Source organism: Aquarana catesbeiana, unplaced genomic scaffold (assembly GCF_042186555.1).
Source record: "Aquarana catesbeiana isolate 2022-GZ unplaced genomic scaffold, ASM4218655v1 unanchor236, whole genome shotgun sequence".
Classification (NCBI taxonomy): domain Eukaryota; kingdom Metazoa; phylum Chordata; class Amphibia; order Anura; family Ranidae; genus Aquarana; species Aquarana catesbeiana.
In genome coordinates this window covers 1137470-1152222 of record NW_027362664.1, presented here as the reverse complement: position 1 = coordinate 1152222, position 14753 = coordinate 1137470, and the positions used below count along the sequence as shown (strand labels likewise).

Here is a 14753-nt window from a genome sequence, read left to right as displayed (position 1 = left end):
CAAGAATGCCAAAGTTTTTCAAATTTTGGAATTTGATTTTGATCGATGGCTACCATCTTAGTATGGGACATTGTATTATTCATTCTGTGAATTGTTTCTGCTAGTACCAATGTAGGAGATTTCCATGCCTTGGCCACTGTTTGTTTTGCAGCCGTTGTTAGTTGGATCATAAGTTTGAATTGAGAGAGTGTTAACCATTCCGGTTTTAGATTAAGTAAAGTTATATATGGATCTGGTTGTATTATTTTTTAAAATATTTTAGATGCAATCACGAAGACTTCCTTCCAGAAGGTTTGGATTACTGGGCACGTCCACCATATGTGTAAATGTGTCCCTATTTCTGGGCATCCTCGAAAACAAAGAGCTGAGGTATTAGGTGAATATTTTGCCACTCTAGCGGGTACAAGGTACCAGCGAGTTAGGACTTTATAATTTGTCTCCAGTGCTAAGATGTTGGGTGAAGATGACTTAGATGTGAGCCATATGTTAGACCAGTCCGTGTCTTCTAAAGTTCGTCCCAGGTCCTCCTCCCACCTCTGAACGTAAGAGGGTCTATTAAGATTTGCTACTCCATATAATTGATTATAAAGTGATGAAATTGTACCTTTAGCAAATGGATCTTTTGTACAGATTGATTCGAAAATGGATAATTGGGATAATGGTGTATCCCCCTTTAGGAATGGTGTATAGAAATTTTTGATTTGGAGATATCTAAATATCTCAGAGTTTGGTAGATCATATTTTTCTCTAAGCGATGGGAATGAAAGGAATGATTTAGATGCTATGAAGTCATTTAGTGTCTGAATGCCTGATGTTGTCCAAGCTTTAAAAGAATTTGGGTAGATCCATGCCGGATAAAAGGCCGGATTTCTGATAAAAGAAAGGAGAGGATTGTGTGGAGATTGTAACTGATATTTGGTTTTTAGTTTATCCCAGAGAGATAAGAAGTGTTTAGTTATGGGATTATGAATTTTAAAGCGGTCTTTAGGATCAAGCCATAATAAGTTTGATATTAATAGAGGGTCATTTTCTGAAGCCTCTATAAATACCCATAATGGGATTTCCTGTTTTGCATGGTATTTGGACAGACTGGCCAAATGTGCTGCTCTGTAGTAGTTAGTAAAATTAGGGTATCCCAGGCCTCCTTTATTTTTGGGAAGATGTAGTGTGTGTATAGGTATACGTGGTTTAGAAGAGCCCCATATAAACGAAGTTGCTCTTTTTTGTACTATTCTCAAAAAATAGGAAGGAATTGGAATAGGGAGGACTCTGAATAGATAAAGCAATTTGGGTAGAATAGTCATTTTGATTGCATTAATCTTCCCTATCCAGGATAAAGGAAGTTGCGACCATTGTTTTATTAGATTTGTGATCTGTCTTAATACAGGAGGATAATTGGTTGAGAATAAGTCAGAATGAGATGCTGTTAAATGAATTCCAAGATATGGGATTGATTTTTCTGCCCATGTGAATGGGAGTGCAGCCCTAGCCGGGATCAACTCCATGTTTGTGAGTGAAATATTAAGCACTAGGCATTTCTTGGGATTAATCATAAGGCCGGATAGGGCTGCAAATCCATCAAGAGCTGGTATTAAGTTAGGACCAGAGACCTGTGGTGATGATAGAAAAAGTAATATATCGTCTGCAAATATACATAATTTGTGTGTGATACCTCCTACTTCAATGCCAGTTATAGTTTGGTTTGTTCTGATGTATTGGGCCATGGGTTCGAGTATAAGGGCAAATAATAAGGGAGATAATGGGCAACCCTGTCGGGTACCTCTTTCGATATTAAAGGCATCAGATTTGTATCCAGCATATTTTATATAGGCTTTGGGTTTATTATATAATGCTTTGATCCATGTTAAAAAGTGGGGTCCAAAACCCCATTTTTGTAATGAATATTGCATATATTGCCAGGATACTGTGTCAAATGCCCTCTTAATATCGAGAGATAGAAAACATAAAGGGATTTTCCGTTTTTTAGCAATATGTGCCAATAACACTGCCCTGCGTATATTATCGCCTGCCTGTCTATTTGGCATGAAGCCTACTTGATCTCTATGTATTAATTTTCCTATAATGCTATTGAGGCGTTTTGCTATTATTTTTGCTAATAATTTAATATCAAGGTTTAACAGAGAGGCCGATAATTCACACAGGAAGTATCATCAGAAAGGGGTTTTGGGATCATACAAACAATTGCCATTAGTGTTTCTTGCCGAAAAGAATGTCCATCTAGAAGTTTGTTAAAAGTTTCAGTGAGAATGGGAGAGAGTACTTCTGAGAATGTTTTATAGTATAAAGCCGAGTAGCCGTCTGGGCCTGGTCTTTTGTTAAGTTTTAGGTCTTTTATGGCGTTAGCAACTTCATCTATAGTTATAGGTTCATCCAAACTGCTTTTTTGATTCTGAGATAACTCAGGTAAGGTTATTTTTGAGAAGAAGGATTCAGCCTCTGTAGGATTAAATTCATTGTTTGTCTTGTATAAAGTTGCGAGATGTGAGTGAAATTTATGGACTATTTTAACTGGATTACAAGTATAAACATTTTTTGATAATTTCAAACGTATTGGTTTGAAAGATTTGTAAGTTGAATTTAATGCCCGAGCCAAATATGTACCTGGTTTGTTTGTATTCATGTAGAAATTGTGTTTGGAGCGTTTGAGGGATTTATCAACTGACTCAGTGAGAAATAGATCGTATTCCAATCTAGATTTTTCCAGATGAGATTTTGTACTCTGAGATGGATTATCTTGGAATGATATGTAGGCTGCATTAAAATTGAGTTCTAGTTCTTTTGCTAGATTTTTGCGTTCCCGTTTAAATAGTGCCATTTGTCTTTGTATTGTACCACGCAAGACAGGCTTATGAGCTTCCCACAGTGTTATTGGGGAGATGTCTGTTGTATTATTAATTGATATGTATTCCTTTAAAGCTTGTTCAATGGCCATCTGATGTAGTGGGTGTTTGAGCATTATGTCCGGTAAGTACCACGTTGGGTCATGCGCTTCTGGTATGGCTGAGGCTATAGTAGTGTATACTGCATTATGGTCAGACCACGGAATCGGAATTATATCTGATGCAATAATTTCTGGTATCATTCCTATTGTTAGAAAAATATGATCTATTCTGGTGAAGGTTTGATGAGGGTGCGAGAAATAAGTGAATTTCTTTTTCATTGGGTTACTTTCTCTCCATGAATCTACCAGATTGTATTTGGAAAGAAGTTGAGAAAAAGGTAATCTAGAGGTTATTTTGGATGGTGTAAAAGGTGATTTATCTAGAAATGGGAGGAGGACCTGGTTCGAATCCCCACACATTATCACTGTTCCTATTTTGTGTGTATTAATCACTTGTAATATATGTGAGAGGAATCGTGTAGGTTGTATGTTAGGAGCGTAGTAGGAAATCACCGTGATTGCTGTATCCATTATATAACCCACGAGTATCAGGTATCTACCTTCTGGGTCTTTAATTTCTGATGATAAGGTGAATGGTGTGGATCGGTGAAATGCAATTAGAGTTCCCCTTTGCTTGGTACAGGCAGAAGCCGTGTAAATTTGTTGATAAAAAGGAGAAATATATTTTGGAGTAGAATCTTTGGTGAAGTGTGTTTCTTGGAGGCATACTATGTGAGCCTTCTTGTTATGGAAAGTACGGAAGGCTTTGGTCCTTTTTTGAGGGACATTTATTCCCTGAACATTCAGGGAGAGTATATTCAGTGGTGCCATGGCAACAGATCAAATAGTTTTGACTTACTTTTTGTTATGCAGAGCTGACTGCGCAGATCAACCTGTGTGGACTGAAGAGATGAATAGATAGAAAAGAAACCAGTGAATTCTGGAGTAAAGAGTAAACAAAAAACATATGAGATTAGATGATACATTGTATAAATTATTTTTTGCAAGTAATCACAATTTACCCGTGAAAGAGAATAAATATCTCTCTCAGGGGAATAAGTGCCTTCGTCACACTCCCACATAATATGGTTGGGAGAATGAGGAGGGCTAATGGGGGTACACGGATCTTCCGCTTACAGGAGAGAAGTGCTATGTCAAAAGACATCAAAATGATGTTTCATTAATTGGAGTGCAGAATATAGTTTTTGTTGAAATTATTTATTCCAGGGTGGTTGTATATGGTTAGTTTTGCCCTAGGCTAAATAATTCAGTTAGAAAGGTACTGTTAATAACTTTGGTATTGATGAAGATAGTTTGAATTATTTTGGGATTTTAACCCTTTTAGAGTAAACAATTACATATTTTATTCATATGTAACTGTTTAGATATGTTAACTCATAAAATTGAGGTTGTATTGCTTCAGATTAGAATAAACAAAAACATAATTCTAGGAACTAGTTAGGTAATAATATATTTGTTTTAAGAAAAGAAAGAAAAAGCTTCCATTACTTCTGGATTATTGAACATATTTGTCCTAAAAAGTAATAAATCTATTGTTATTACCTGAAAATATATAACTGAACAAGAATTTCCTTATTTCACTTATATATTCTAAGGCTATATGAATCAGAAGTAATAAGAAATATAACTGGAATGTAACTTGATCCCACACAGTGTGTGACTATCAGAATGCAGTTACATTCAGTTATAAATACAGGTTTTTTATAGAGAACCATCTCTTAGTATAATAAATGAAGAGATATCAGGAATTAGGATGTCAGTCCATTGAATCTTCTTGGTCCATGGATGATGTGGCATAACGGCCTCTTTTGTGAGAATGATGATTCCCATTTTGTTCTGAAATTTTCTGGGTGCTGCCTGAAGGTGAAGATGATGCCATTCTTCTGCGTGTGGGAGTGTTGCTGCTTGTGGGTTCTGTCAGATTTAATTTTAAAAGGGTTTGTTGTAGTTCATCTGCTGATCTGCTTCTGTAAATTGTACCTTGGTAGTTAAATCTGACTGAAAAGGGGAAGCCCCATTGATACATAATGTTGTGGCGTTGCAGTTCCATTAGTTGGGGTTTCATGGATCGTCTTTTAGTAATAGTAAGTTGGGATAGGTCAGCAAAAATTTGATAATTGTGTCCTTGAAAATTAAGTTCCTTTTTTTCTCTTGCAGCAATTAGTATTTATTCTTTCGTTCTGTAATAATGAAATTTTGTGATTATATCACGTGGGGGTCCATCTTTCTTTTTGGCTGTGAGGGCTCTGTGTACTCTGTCCAGTTCTAAACGTTCAATAGGGATATCTGGCTTTAGTTCTTGTAATAGAGCAGTAATAGTAGATTGCAGGTCTGTCACAGTTTCAGGTATTCCCCTTATGCGCAAGTTTGAACGTCTGGCTCTATTTTCGTAATCTTCGAGCTTAGTTTGAAGTATTAAATTCTCTTTTTTTAATTGTTCCAATTCTGTTATATTTTCTTGGGTTGTAATTTCAATTTCATCCATTTTTATTTCTAAGGCTGCGGTGCGGTTTCCCAGCTCTCTTATTTCTTTGGTTAGGCTTTTTGTTATTTGGTCTGAGGTTTGTTTTAAAGCCTTATGAAGCATCTTTTCAAATTGTAATAATATTACTGGGGATGCTGAGGAGGCTTGTGGAGAAGTTTGTGAGAGGATTTGTTCTGTATCTGACTCTAATGGAGAGTCTTGCTGTGACATTTTCTGTCTGTGAGAGCGCCCTGATGCTGTATCTTGTGAGGTGACTGGAGCTGCTTCAGCTGCAGTGAGTGCCTGTGAGCTCTTTGTGAGGTGATTTTTATTTCTGCCACGGTTTCCTCCCAGTACCATATTTCCTTCCCAAACTTTCACAGTTTGTTCCCTGGGGCAAAAAGGTTCAAATGGATACCTTTTGAGCCTGCAGGCTCCGCTTTGTCCTTCTCTTCTCTCCTCAGCGGTGTGGAGCTCTAACAATGCATGTCTGCTCCGCTAGGCTCCGCCTCCTGCCCCCGCATTTGCGTTTCAATGTTCCGATGTTTTACTCCCTGTTTTCGGCAGTGATTTTGGCTGACGTCATGCGTGGACGTACGAGGGGCTGGACGCGCTGACGATCGTGGCTGGCAGTTTGGACGTGAATAGCTCCGCCTTTGGAGGTGACGCGTGACCTCGTGACGCTATCCGGACGCCGACCCTGATTGGCGGCGTGCCCGCTTACTGACGTTCATGTGAAGGGGAAGTGACGGCGAAGCTTTACGGTGGCAACCCATAGGTTGGCCAGACCGAGGCTTGGCTGTCCTTGTTTTAATTGGATTATTGATTTCTGTAGACACACCCATCGACGCCATCTTTACAAACCCGGAAGTTGCGCTTTACATAGCGCAAACAGCTGTTCAAGGTTTGTTATCAACTTTTATATATATATAGGCATAACAGTGGAGAACAGGCATATACCCCAGTTGAAGTCCGTGCAGACGAAACGCGTCGGTTTTTGATATGCCTGTTATGCCACGACCCTTGTAAGTGCTTTTATATTATCTGTCTACACCTGGTCCTTTATTGTCTTAGGAGCCAGAGTGTTTTTATTGTGAATTTTTTATTAAAAATTCTTTTTTGAAGCAGTTTCACACTGTGGAGGAATTTTTTTTTATTTTTTACCTTGAGGGTTATACCTCCTTTATGTCGGCCTGAGGATTCGATCTACCAATTACTATACAACTCTCTACTGTGGAGATCCCAATGCAGGATGACCCCGAGTAGGTGACTGGTGCGGCAACTTTATCTTCAAAGTCCGGACGTGGAATTAGATCTGTTTGCCCCAGGGCAACCGACTTGGCCCACCCCCTACAAGCCTGTCAGACTCTCAGCCGTACGGCTAGTGAGTCCACCTCTTCCGGTAAGGGTGTTTAACCTGTTTACATATGCTTTGGGCACCTAGGTAGTACACCATTCCAGAGTTCGTCCCAGCCATGGATGATTGATATACTCTGCGGAAGGCTCTACAAGTCAAGCTTACACCTACCTTTGATGCACGTTTTGTGAACACTTTATGAACTCCATATATACTGTTTTTAAGAGGAGACTATATTGTAAAGGAGAGAGCAGTACGGAGGGTCCACCTAGATCCCCCATCATCTGATAAACACATAGAAACAATGTATTCAGTCAGTGTGTGTGTTTCCTACAGATGGATCCAGTAATGGGAACCCACCAGAGAGATGTCCCCGTCCTCTGTATTCCCGGGATTCCACACAGGAAGATCACACCATCCCTCACCATCATCAGGTAGATGAGGAAAAATCACTGATAGTATCATTCGGATCTGTACATTACCTGCATTGATGTCATTTTAATTCTATATTCAGAGTGGAAACCTGAGAGATTCTAAAGTTGAAGTTAAAGAAGAGGTAAAAGAGGAGGATGATGAGGATGGGGTGATGGAGGAGTTTCTAAAAGAACACAAAGATCTGTACCAGGACACCATGGTGGAGTCATCCAGCTACAGAAACCCACCAGAGAGATGTCTCCATCCTCTGTATTCCCGGGATTCCACACAGGAAGGTCACACCATCCCTCACCATCATCAGGTAGATGATTGACAATTATTGGTAGTTCTGATTTATACACAGCATGTTTGTTACAATGAATGTTTTATCATATATTCAGAGTGGAAACCTCAGGGATGATAATATTGATGTTAAAGAAGAGTATAAAGAGGAGGATGAGGAGTATGGAGTGATGGAGGAGTTTTCAGCAGGACACAAGGATATGATGGAGCCACCTAATACCAGGAACCCACCAGAGAGATGTCCCCGTCCTCTGTACTCCCGGGATTCCACACAGGAAGATCACACCATCCCTCACTGTTACAAGGTTGGTGGGACGGAGCTTATAAAAAACACTTATAGAGACAATGTGTAGATATTTTATGTGATGTCACAATATTAAAGCTTATATCTTACAGATGATATTCTTTCTCATTTTCTTGATTTAGAGTGGAGATCCAATCAATATAGAATTTGAGGTTAAAGCAGAAGAAGAAGAGAGGTATGTGAGGGATGATCAGCAGTCTATGGAGGAGGATGGAATAACGGGGACATTTATAGAGGAGGACACTCCTACAGAGATCAGCACAGGTGGGTCATTAATACTAAATACATTCCTCCACCCATACTGCTCACTGATTGGTCCAGAGTAGGACGGGGACTGGGTGATATCAGCCTGTAATCCCCTGGTCACTTTCCTGAGCTGTGTTCCCCGTCCTGTATTCCTGTATTTCTCTCGGATAATCTTCCTTCTCTGTGCTGCAGACACAATTTATGTATCTAGACTGGATTTATGGAGATTCTGGGGTTCAGCTGGCAGTAAAATGTTCATTTTCACCATAGACGTTACTAGATCTAGGCACCTGGGGTATGTGCTTTGGGTCTTCTGCCCCATACCCGGGTATGGCAAGATCTCTGACAGAACAATTCTCCCAGGATTACTTGCTCTGTTGTCTGCTGGCTGTGCCGGGTGGAGGGATATGTCTGTATAGTCTCAGACCCAAGTCACTGAGTGCAGTCTCAGGAGATGGGCGGCAGCGGTGTGGGACCTCTGCAACTTGTCTCATGTAAACATTTAATCTTCCACTGAATACCAATATTATGGGTCCTGACCCTTACACCAGGGCTCAAAATTTCAAGTGCTGAGCTACTAGCCAGGCCTTAAGGGTTACTCGTCACCAGTTGCTCCACCCAACCCAACAAGTCTCCGCCCCTAAACACAGCCTCATAGATTATCTCATGAAATGACACTTAAATGGTTTATACAGAATTAAGTTACAAAAATAAATATTAACAACTTTATCAGTGCTCCTCAGGACAGCCTCTCCAGTGCCAATCAATACAGCGAGATCAGTGCCCATCAATACAGTCTCACCTGTGCCCATCAGTACATTCTCACCAGTGCCCGTCAATACAGCAAGACCAGTGCTCCTCAATATAGTCTCACCTGTGCCCATCAGTACAGTCTCACCAGTGCCCATCAGTACAGTCTCACCTGTGCCCGTCAGTACAGTCTCACCAGTGCCCATCAATATAGTCTCACCAGTGCCCCTCAATACAGTCTCACCTGTGCCCATCAGTACAGTCTCACCTGTGCAGAGGAAGAGTCGCGCTGGCTGAGAGCGGGGAGTGCCCGCTGTAACAGCTTTCATTTGAATTGCTGAGTTCCCTTTGCCGCTCACCATCACACAGTCCCGCCTCCTCACCACTCACGTCACACAGTCCCGCCTCCTCACCACTCACGTCACACAGTCCCGCCTCCTCACCACTCACGTCACACAGTCCCGCCTCCTCGCCCGGCGCCGGGAACCCAGCAATTCAAATGAAACCTGTTACAGTGGGCAATCCCCGCTCTCTGATGATCGGCCAGCTTGACTCTTCCTCTCTTCCCCTGGCTAGGACAACTGCTCCCGTTCAACCCCCGCCTGCTGGTGGTGCTTCCCCCCCTCCTCCGAGGCAGCCAAAATTTTCCACTCGCAAAGTGCGAGTAGGCGAGTGGAAAATTTGAGGGCTGCCTTACACTATATACTCTATATTGTACATTACATTCTCCTAACCCCTGTACTATATACTCTATATTGTACATTACATCATTCTGATACAATAAAATCCTAACTGTTGTATCCTATATAATAAGTTGTACATTACATAATCCTGACCTCTTTTGTACCCATTTCCTACCAGCTGGATATTTTATATCTGATGATTTGATTGGAGCACAGACTTTTACATGTTGATAATAATGTGATAACATCCTCAAACTTTGGAACCTTAAACAGAAAGTGATAATGAGGGAGGAGTCAATAACCCAATGATGGTGGTCTTCAGGATCAGTCCAGTCTTCATCTTGGTTGTTCTCTCCCCATCCTCACTCTCTGACCTCTGGTGGGGCTCAACCCCGCTGTTATTCATGACTAAATCATGGACTAAATAAGAAAGTGCAGGACTTCTTGTGTTGGGAAGATGGCAATGAGTGATAGAGGGGGTGGGGACACTTGTCCTATAATCCCCTCATCACTGTCACTCCTATAAAAGACAGTTCTTGTTGTTTATTATAATCGATTATGAAAATAGTTGTCAACTATTTTCATAATCGATTAGTTGGTCAGTCAATTAATTGGCCTGCATACAGAATGTATGCATGTATGTATTTCTTTACATATCAGAAAATGCAGCTCAGTACAATATCAATACATGTCAGTAAATGCCTGAGAACTTGAATATGTGAAGAGCAATGCCTCATGCGACATGTAGTCCTGAGCAAGAGAAGGAAGCAAGTGATTCTAAAGGCAGACCTTTACCTTCCTCTACTATACTTACTCTACACTATAATTTGTACCTTCCTATAGGGGAACTCCATACTATACTTTGCGGCTTCCTATAAGAGAGCTCTATGCTATACTTTTTGGCTTCCTATAGGGGAACTCTATACTATACTTTGCGGCTTCCTATAGGGGAACTCTGAAGACAGGAGGAGCCAGAAGTGCCGGGGGGGGGTCCAGAAGAGGAGAATCAGGGCTGCTCTGTGCAAAACCATTACACAGAGCAGGTGAGTATGACAAGTTTGCAATGACTTTAAGGTCTCTGTGCAGGGAAGATCAGCATCTGACCCCAGAGAAGGTGGAGGCTGATAGACTGGAGGTGATAGAAGACATTACTATTACATAAAGTAAAAGTTTAGCAGTATTGTGCTTTATATATAAAATTATTATTCCCATGAAAAAAATTATATTAATATATAATTATATATATGATATAAGATATATTACTTTCACAGTATAAATGAATCCCTTATAGTAGTGATTATCTTCTGTTTTTGTATTATAAAGGACTATTTTTTTAACGCCATCATAACAGATGATTAAAAAAAATCGTGCTGCTGCTACTAAATGTCCTATGCTGGCCATACACAGATCGATTTTTGGACGAGAATATTCACACAAATATTTGTATGAAAATTATTTGTACATTCGATGAATAGACAAGTGTAGTTTGAAAATTCTACTTGCTTTTAACATTCAATTTTATAATGAATGTAACTTCTGAGCGAAAATTTGTTTTCGAGAAAAGTTTTCTTTTCTGCTCCTTCGAATTTTCCCGTCGCTGTGGTGAACAATGAACGCCGATTTGACCCAACTAATGGTTAGAAAATTGGATGAATGTTTTTTTCAAAGAAAAATGAGTTTGTGTTCGGCCAGCATAAGTGACATCAGGTGCAGGGAGCTTGTACCCACCTACCTGTCTATGACAAGGGAGTCTGTCATCCATCATATTATATTACACTCCTGTCTGATCATCTGCAAAACAGCGTTTTACCTCTTTTTTATATTTTAATAATGTTGATCTCTGATTCTGATATGTAGCAGATTCTCCCTCTAATAATACATCTATCTGTTTGTTATTCTCAGAGTGGATTAAATATCCAACTATATATCTGGATATTTATATTTACCGCTGTATATAGATATTCAAGAACAATAACTAAATTATACACCAACCTTTTTTTGAGGTTTTTATCCATTTAGTCAAAACAATAATCGGCCAACTAATCAATTCTGAAAATAATCATTAGTTGCCGCCCTACAGAGGACCCATTTACTAGTTACCTTGAGGGGGGAATTGTAAGATCCTCAGAGACAAAGCTGCCTGATGTGGGCGGAGTCCTGGTTTATGGGAACCAATCTGCTCATGTCTAGTAATAATCTTTTTATCTCTATTTTAGTAGATGGACGGGAGATGAGGAAAACCTCAGAGGATTGTCTCACTTTGTCTCCAGACTGTAAAGTAGAAGATGAGGACATCACACAGTATAGTCCAGGAGAAAACCCGACTACCTCAAATGTCCATCCGGCACCACACAGTGTAGATGGACCATCGTATTCCTCTTATCCTGAGGAACCTCAGACTGTGAGGGACGGTGCCGTCCTTCCAACAGAGAAGAGGTTTTCCTGTACTGAGTGCAGGAAGTGTTTCCATTATAAATCCGGTCTTAATAGGCATAAAAGATCTCACACGGGGGAGAAGCCGTATTCCTGTCCTGAATGCAGGAAATGTTTTTCAGTGAAGTCTCATCTTTACAGACATCAGAGATATCACACAGGGGAGAAGCCATACTCCTGTCCTGAGTGCGGGAAATGTTTTTCACAGGTGGTCAATCTTTACACCCATCAGAGATCTCACACGGGGGAGAAGCCGTATTCCTGTCCTGAGTGCGGGAAATGTTTTTCAATGAAGTCCGATCTTTACACACATCAGAGATCTCACACAGGGGAGAAGCCATATTCCTGTCCTGAATGCGGGAAATGTTTTTCAATGAAGTCCGGTCTTTATAGACATCAGAGATCTCACACGGGGGAGAAGCCGTATTCCTGTCCTGAGTGCGGGAAATGTTTTTCAATGAAGTCCGATCTTTACACACATCAGAGATCTCACACAGGGGAGAAGCCATATTCCTGTCCTAAGTGCGGGAAATGCTTTTCACAGAAATGCAATCTCTACACACATCAGAGATGTCACACAGGGGAGAAGCCATATTCCTGTCTTGAGTGCAGGAAATGTTTTACACAGAAGTCCAGTCTTTACAAACATCAGAGATCTCACACGGGGGAGAAGCCGTATTCCTGTCCTGAATGAGTGAATTGTTCCTTGCTGAAGTCCTGTCTTCCTGTACCTCAGGGATCCCACACAACCGTCGAGGTGTATTAGTGCCTTGAGTGCGGGAAATGTCTTCTATATGAATGTTGCTGGACATCACAGGTCTCATGTGGGGAAGAAGCACATCCTGATATACACCTCAGATATACTCCATGGCTGATCTTCTTCATCATGTGAGAAACAGTTCATAAGGAGATCAGAGATCACCAAAGACATGGATGAAGTGTTGTACCGTGTTGGCCATTGATAGCAGGAGAAAAATAAAAATGGAGTCATTACCTTTCATTGGCTGAGTACATTTTGTGATGTAATCTTTCACAGACTTTAGAGGTCTATAAAAAAAAAAATAGTTGAATGAATGTGAGCAGCATTCACCCGGCTGTGATGAATATTGGATGTATTTTATTTCATACACTGATTTCCTTGGCTCCATCTAGTGGCCATATTGTGGTATTGTGCTATTTTTATTGAGGTATTTCAGGAAAAATACCCCATTATGGTCACTAGATGGAGCTGATGGTCATAGGAAATCACTGAGTTAAATTATGGCTAGTAGACTCCTTAATTTCCATTTGTCAGGCATATTTTGATTGTAATATCTGAAATTGGACTCATACACTTGTGAGTTAAGTAGACACTGAAGGATAAAAGTGCAATGGACTGCATTGGCAACCAGCCTCTGATGGAGACGGCAGAGATGGGTGAAAGCGGTCAGGCCAGCGCGGCCCATCTCTGGACTACATGCCTTTGACCCATATATGGTTCTACACACTTTACAAGACTGCTGTTTTCACAGACAAGGGAGGACCTTCCCCCGGGACCCTGGACCTGTGGACTTGATGAGAAGCTGATAAGTACAATATAAATACATTTACCATTCTTTGGAAAGGACTATTACTTTCTGGAAAGGATTACCTCTTCACATTGCTCTTTCATTTGGGGTGTGAGAGCGAGTCCTCATAGGGACTCTGATTGGTACAGTGAGAGGGAGGCCAAGGAGGACCATGTTCTTCTGGTTTTAGTGAGCCACACATCACTTTATTGGACCCCCATATTCATTACTATTCCACTTGTACATCTCCTCCTGACCACTGTTACCCAGCAACGCTCCCCTATTTCTTTACACCTACCTTCCAGATCAATACAATCATCTACTTGTCCATCTTTTTCCAATGCAGATCGGAGAACCATTCATATCATCTCATAGCTTTCACTTTGTGCTTTGACTTTATCCATCCTCCCTTTTTGATTATCAGTTCAACACTTGGGTCACTCTTCATAGGTCGCTTAGACCTGGGGATATTATCCCAGCTGTATTGCACCACCTGTCCAGAGATGTCCTTTTGTTTTTATAGCTTTAATGCTAATGTATGCATGATGTTTTTTAATGTCTTTCTTATCTTTGACACCAATAAATCTTTTTTACTTATCATGTTTGTATGGTGAGTGAAGTTCCATAGATATGTGCTACCACAGGCTTGGTTGTGCTATTACAGGTTTTTATTTCAAGTTTGCCATTTAATCTTCATACCGTGAGCTCCCATCCTCTCCTTTTCCCTCTTTTTTCATTCTGTCATTTTTACTGTAACGTCTTTGAGGTTATTCAATCCCCATATATTAGTATTGTTTCACCTTTTTTGACATACTAATTAGGTAGGTGGCACACTGAGGGTCCGGCGTATATTTTTAGTGTATCATAAAAGTTATTTAAACAAACACTATTAAAGAGGAAGTAAACCCTGTGTGTTTTTCTATGCCTCTATTCTGAGTGAGTCTAATGGGACTGGTTTCATAATTAACTGTCAGGTGTGCAGCTGCAGGGCACTAATAAAGAAAGCTGCTGGGCCTGCATCCCTTTAGACGTGTTCCTATTGAAAGTATCTCTCCAAAAAATTACATTTTTGTTTCAGGGGATGCCTGAAATCTGACTTGCATCTTAGGGGAAACTTCTGGGAAAATTGGTGAGTCTATCACACAAGCAGGAAATGATGTTGCAGAGTAGTGGTCAGTACACACTCCGTGTACGGAACAACTCCAGGTAGCCATATTGCAATGTATTCTCAGAAAATTACATTGGCTGCAGATTGAAAAGGAAAGTAAAAATTCAATCACAATATGATTAGTGTCGCAATTATATGCGCTATATTATTTTTTCTTTAGT

The 14753-nt window shown here is 40.4% G+C and overlaps 2 protein-coding genes across 2 annotated transcripts in view; both read left to right on the top strand.

The window, feature by feature from the left end:
- The window catches only part of LOC141121987 (uncharacterized), a 481910-nt gene that overhangs the window by 74026 nt on the left and 393131 nt on the right, over positions 1-14753 (top strand). The window contains exons 5-6 of the mRNA XM_073611772.1: positions 7081-7178; positions 7259-7480. Of these exons, the coding sequence (XP_073467873.1) occupies positions 7081-7178; positions 7259-7480 (320 nt within the window). The remainder of the gene's footprint in view (positions 1-7080; positions 7179-7258; positions 7481-14753) is intronic.
- LOC141121965 (uncharacterized) overlaps positions 1-14753 on the top strand; it is a 208644-nt gene that overhangs the window by 4235 nt on the left and 189656 nt on the right. The window lies entirely within an intron of this gene.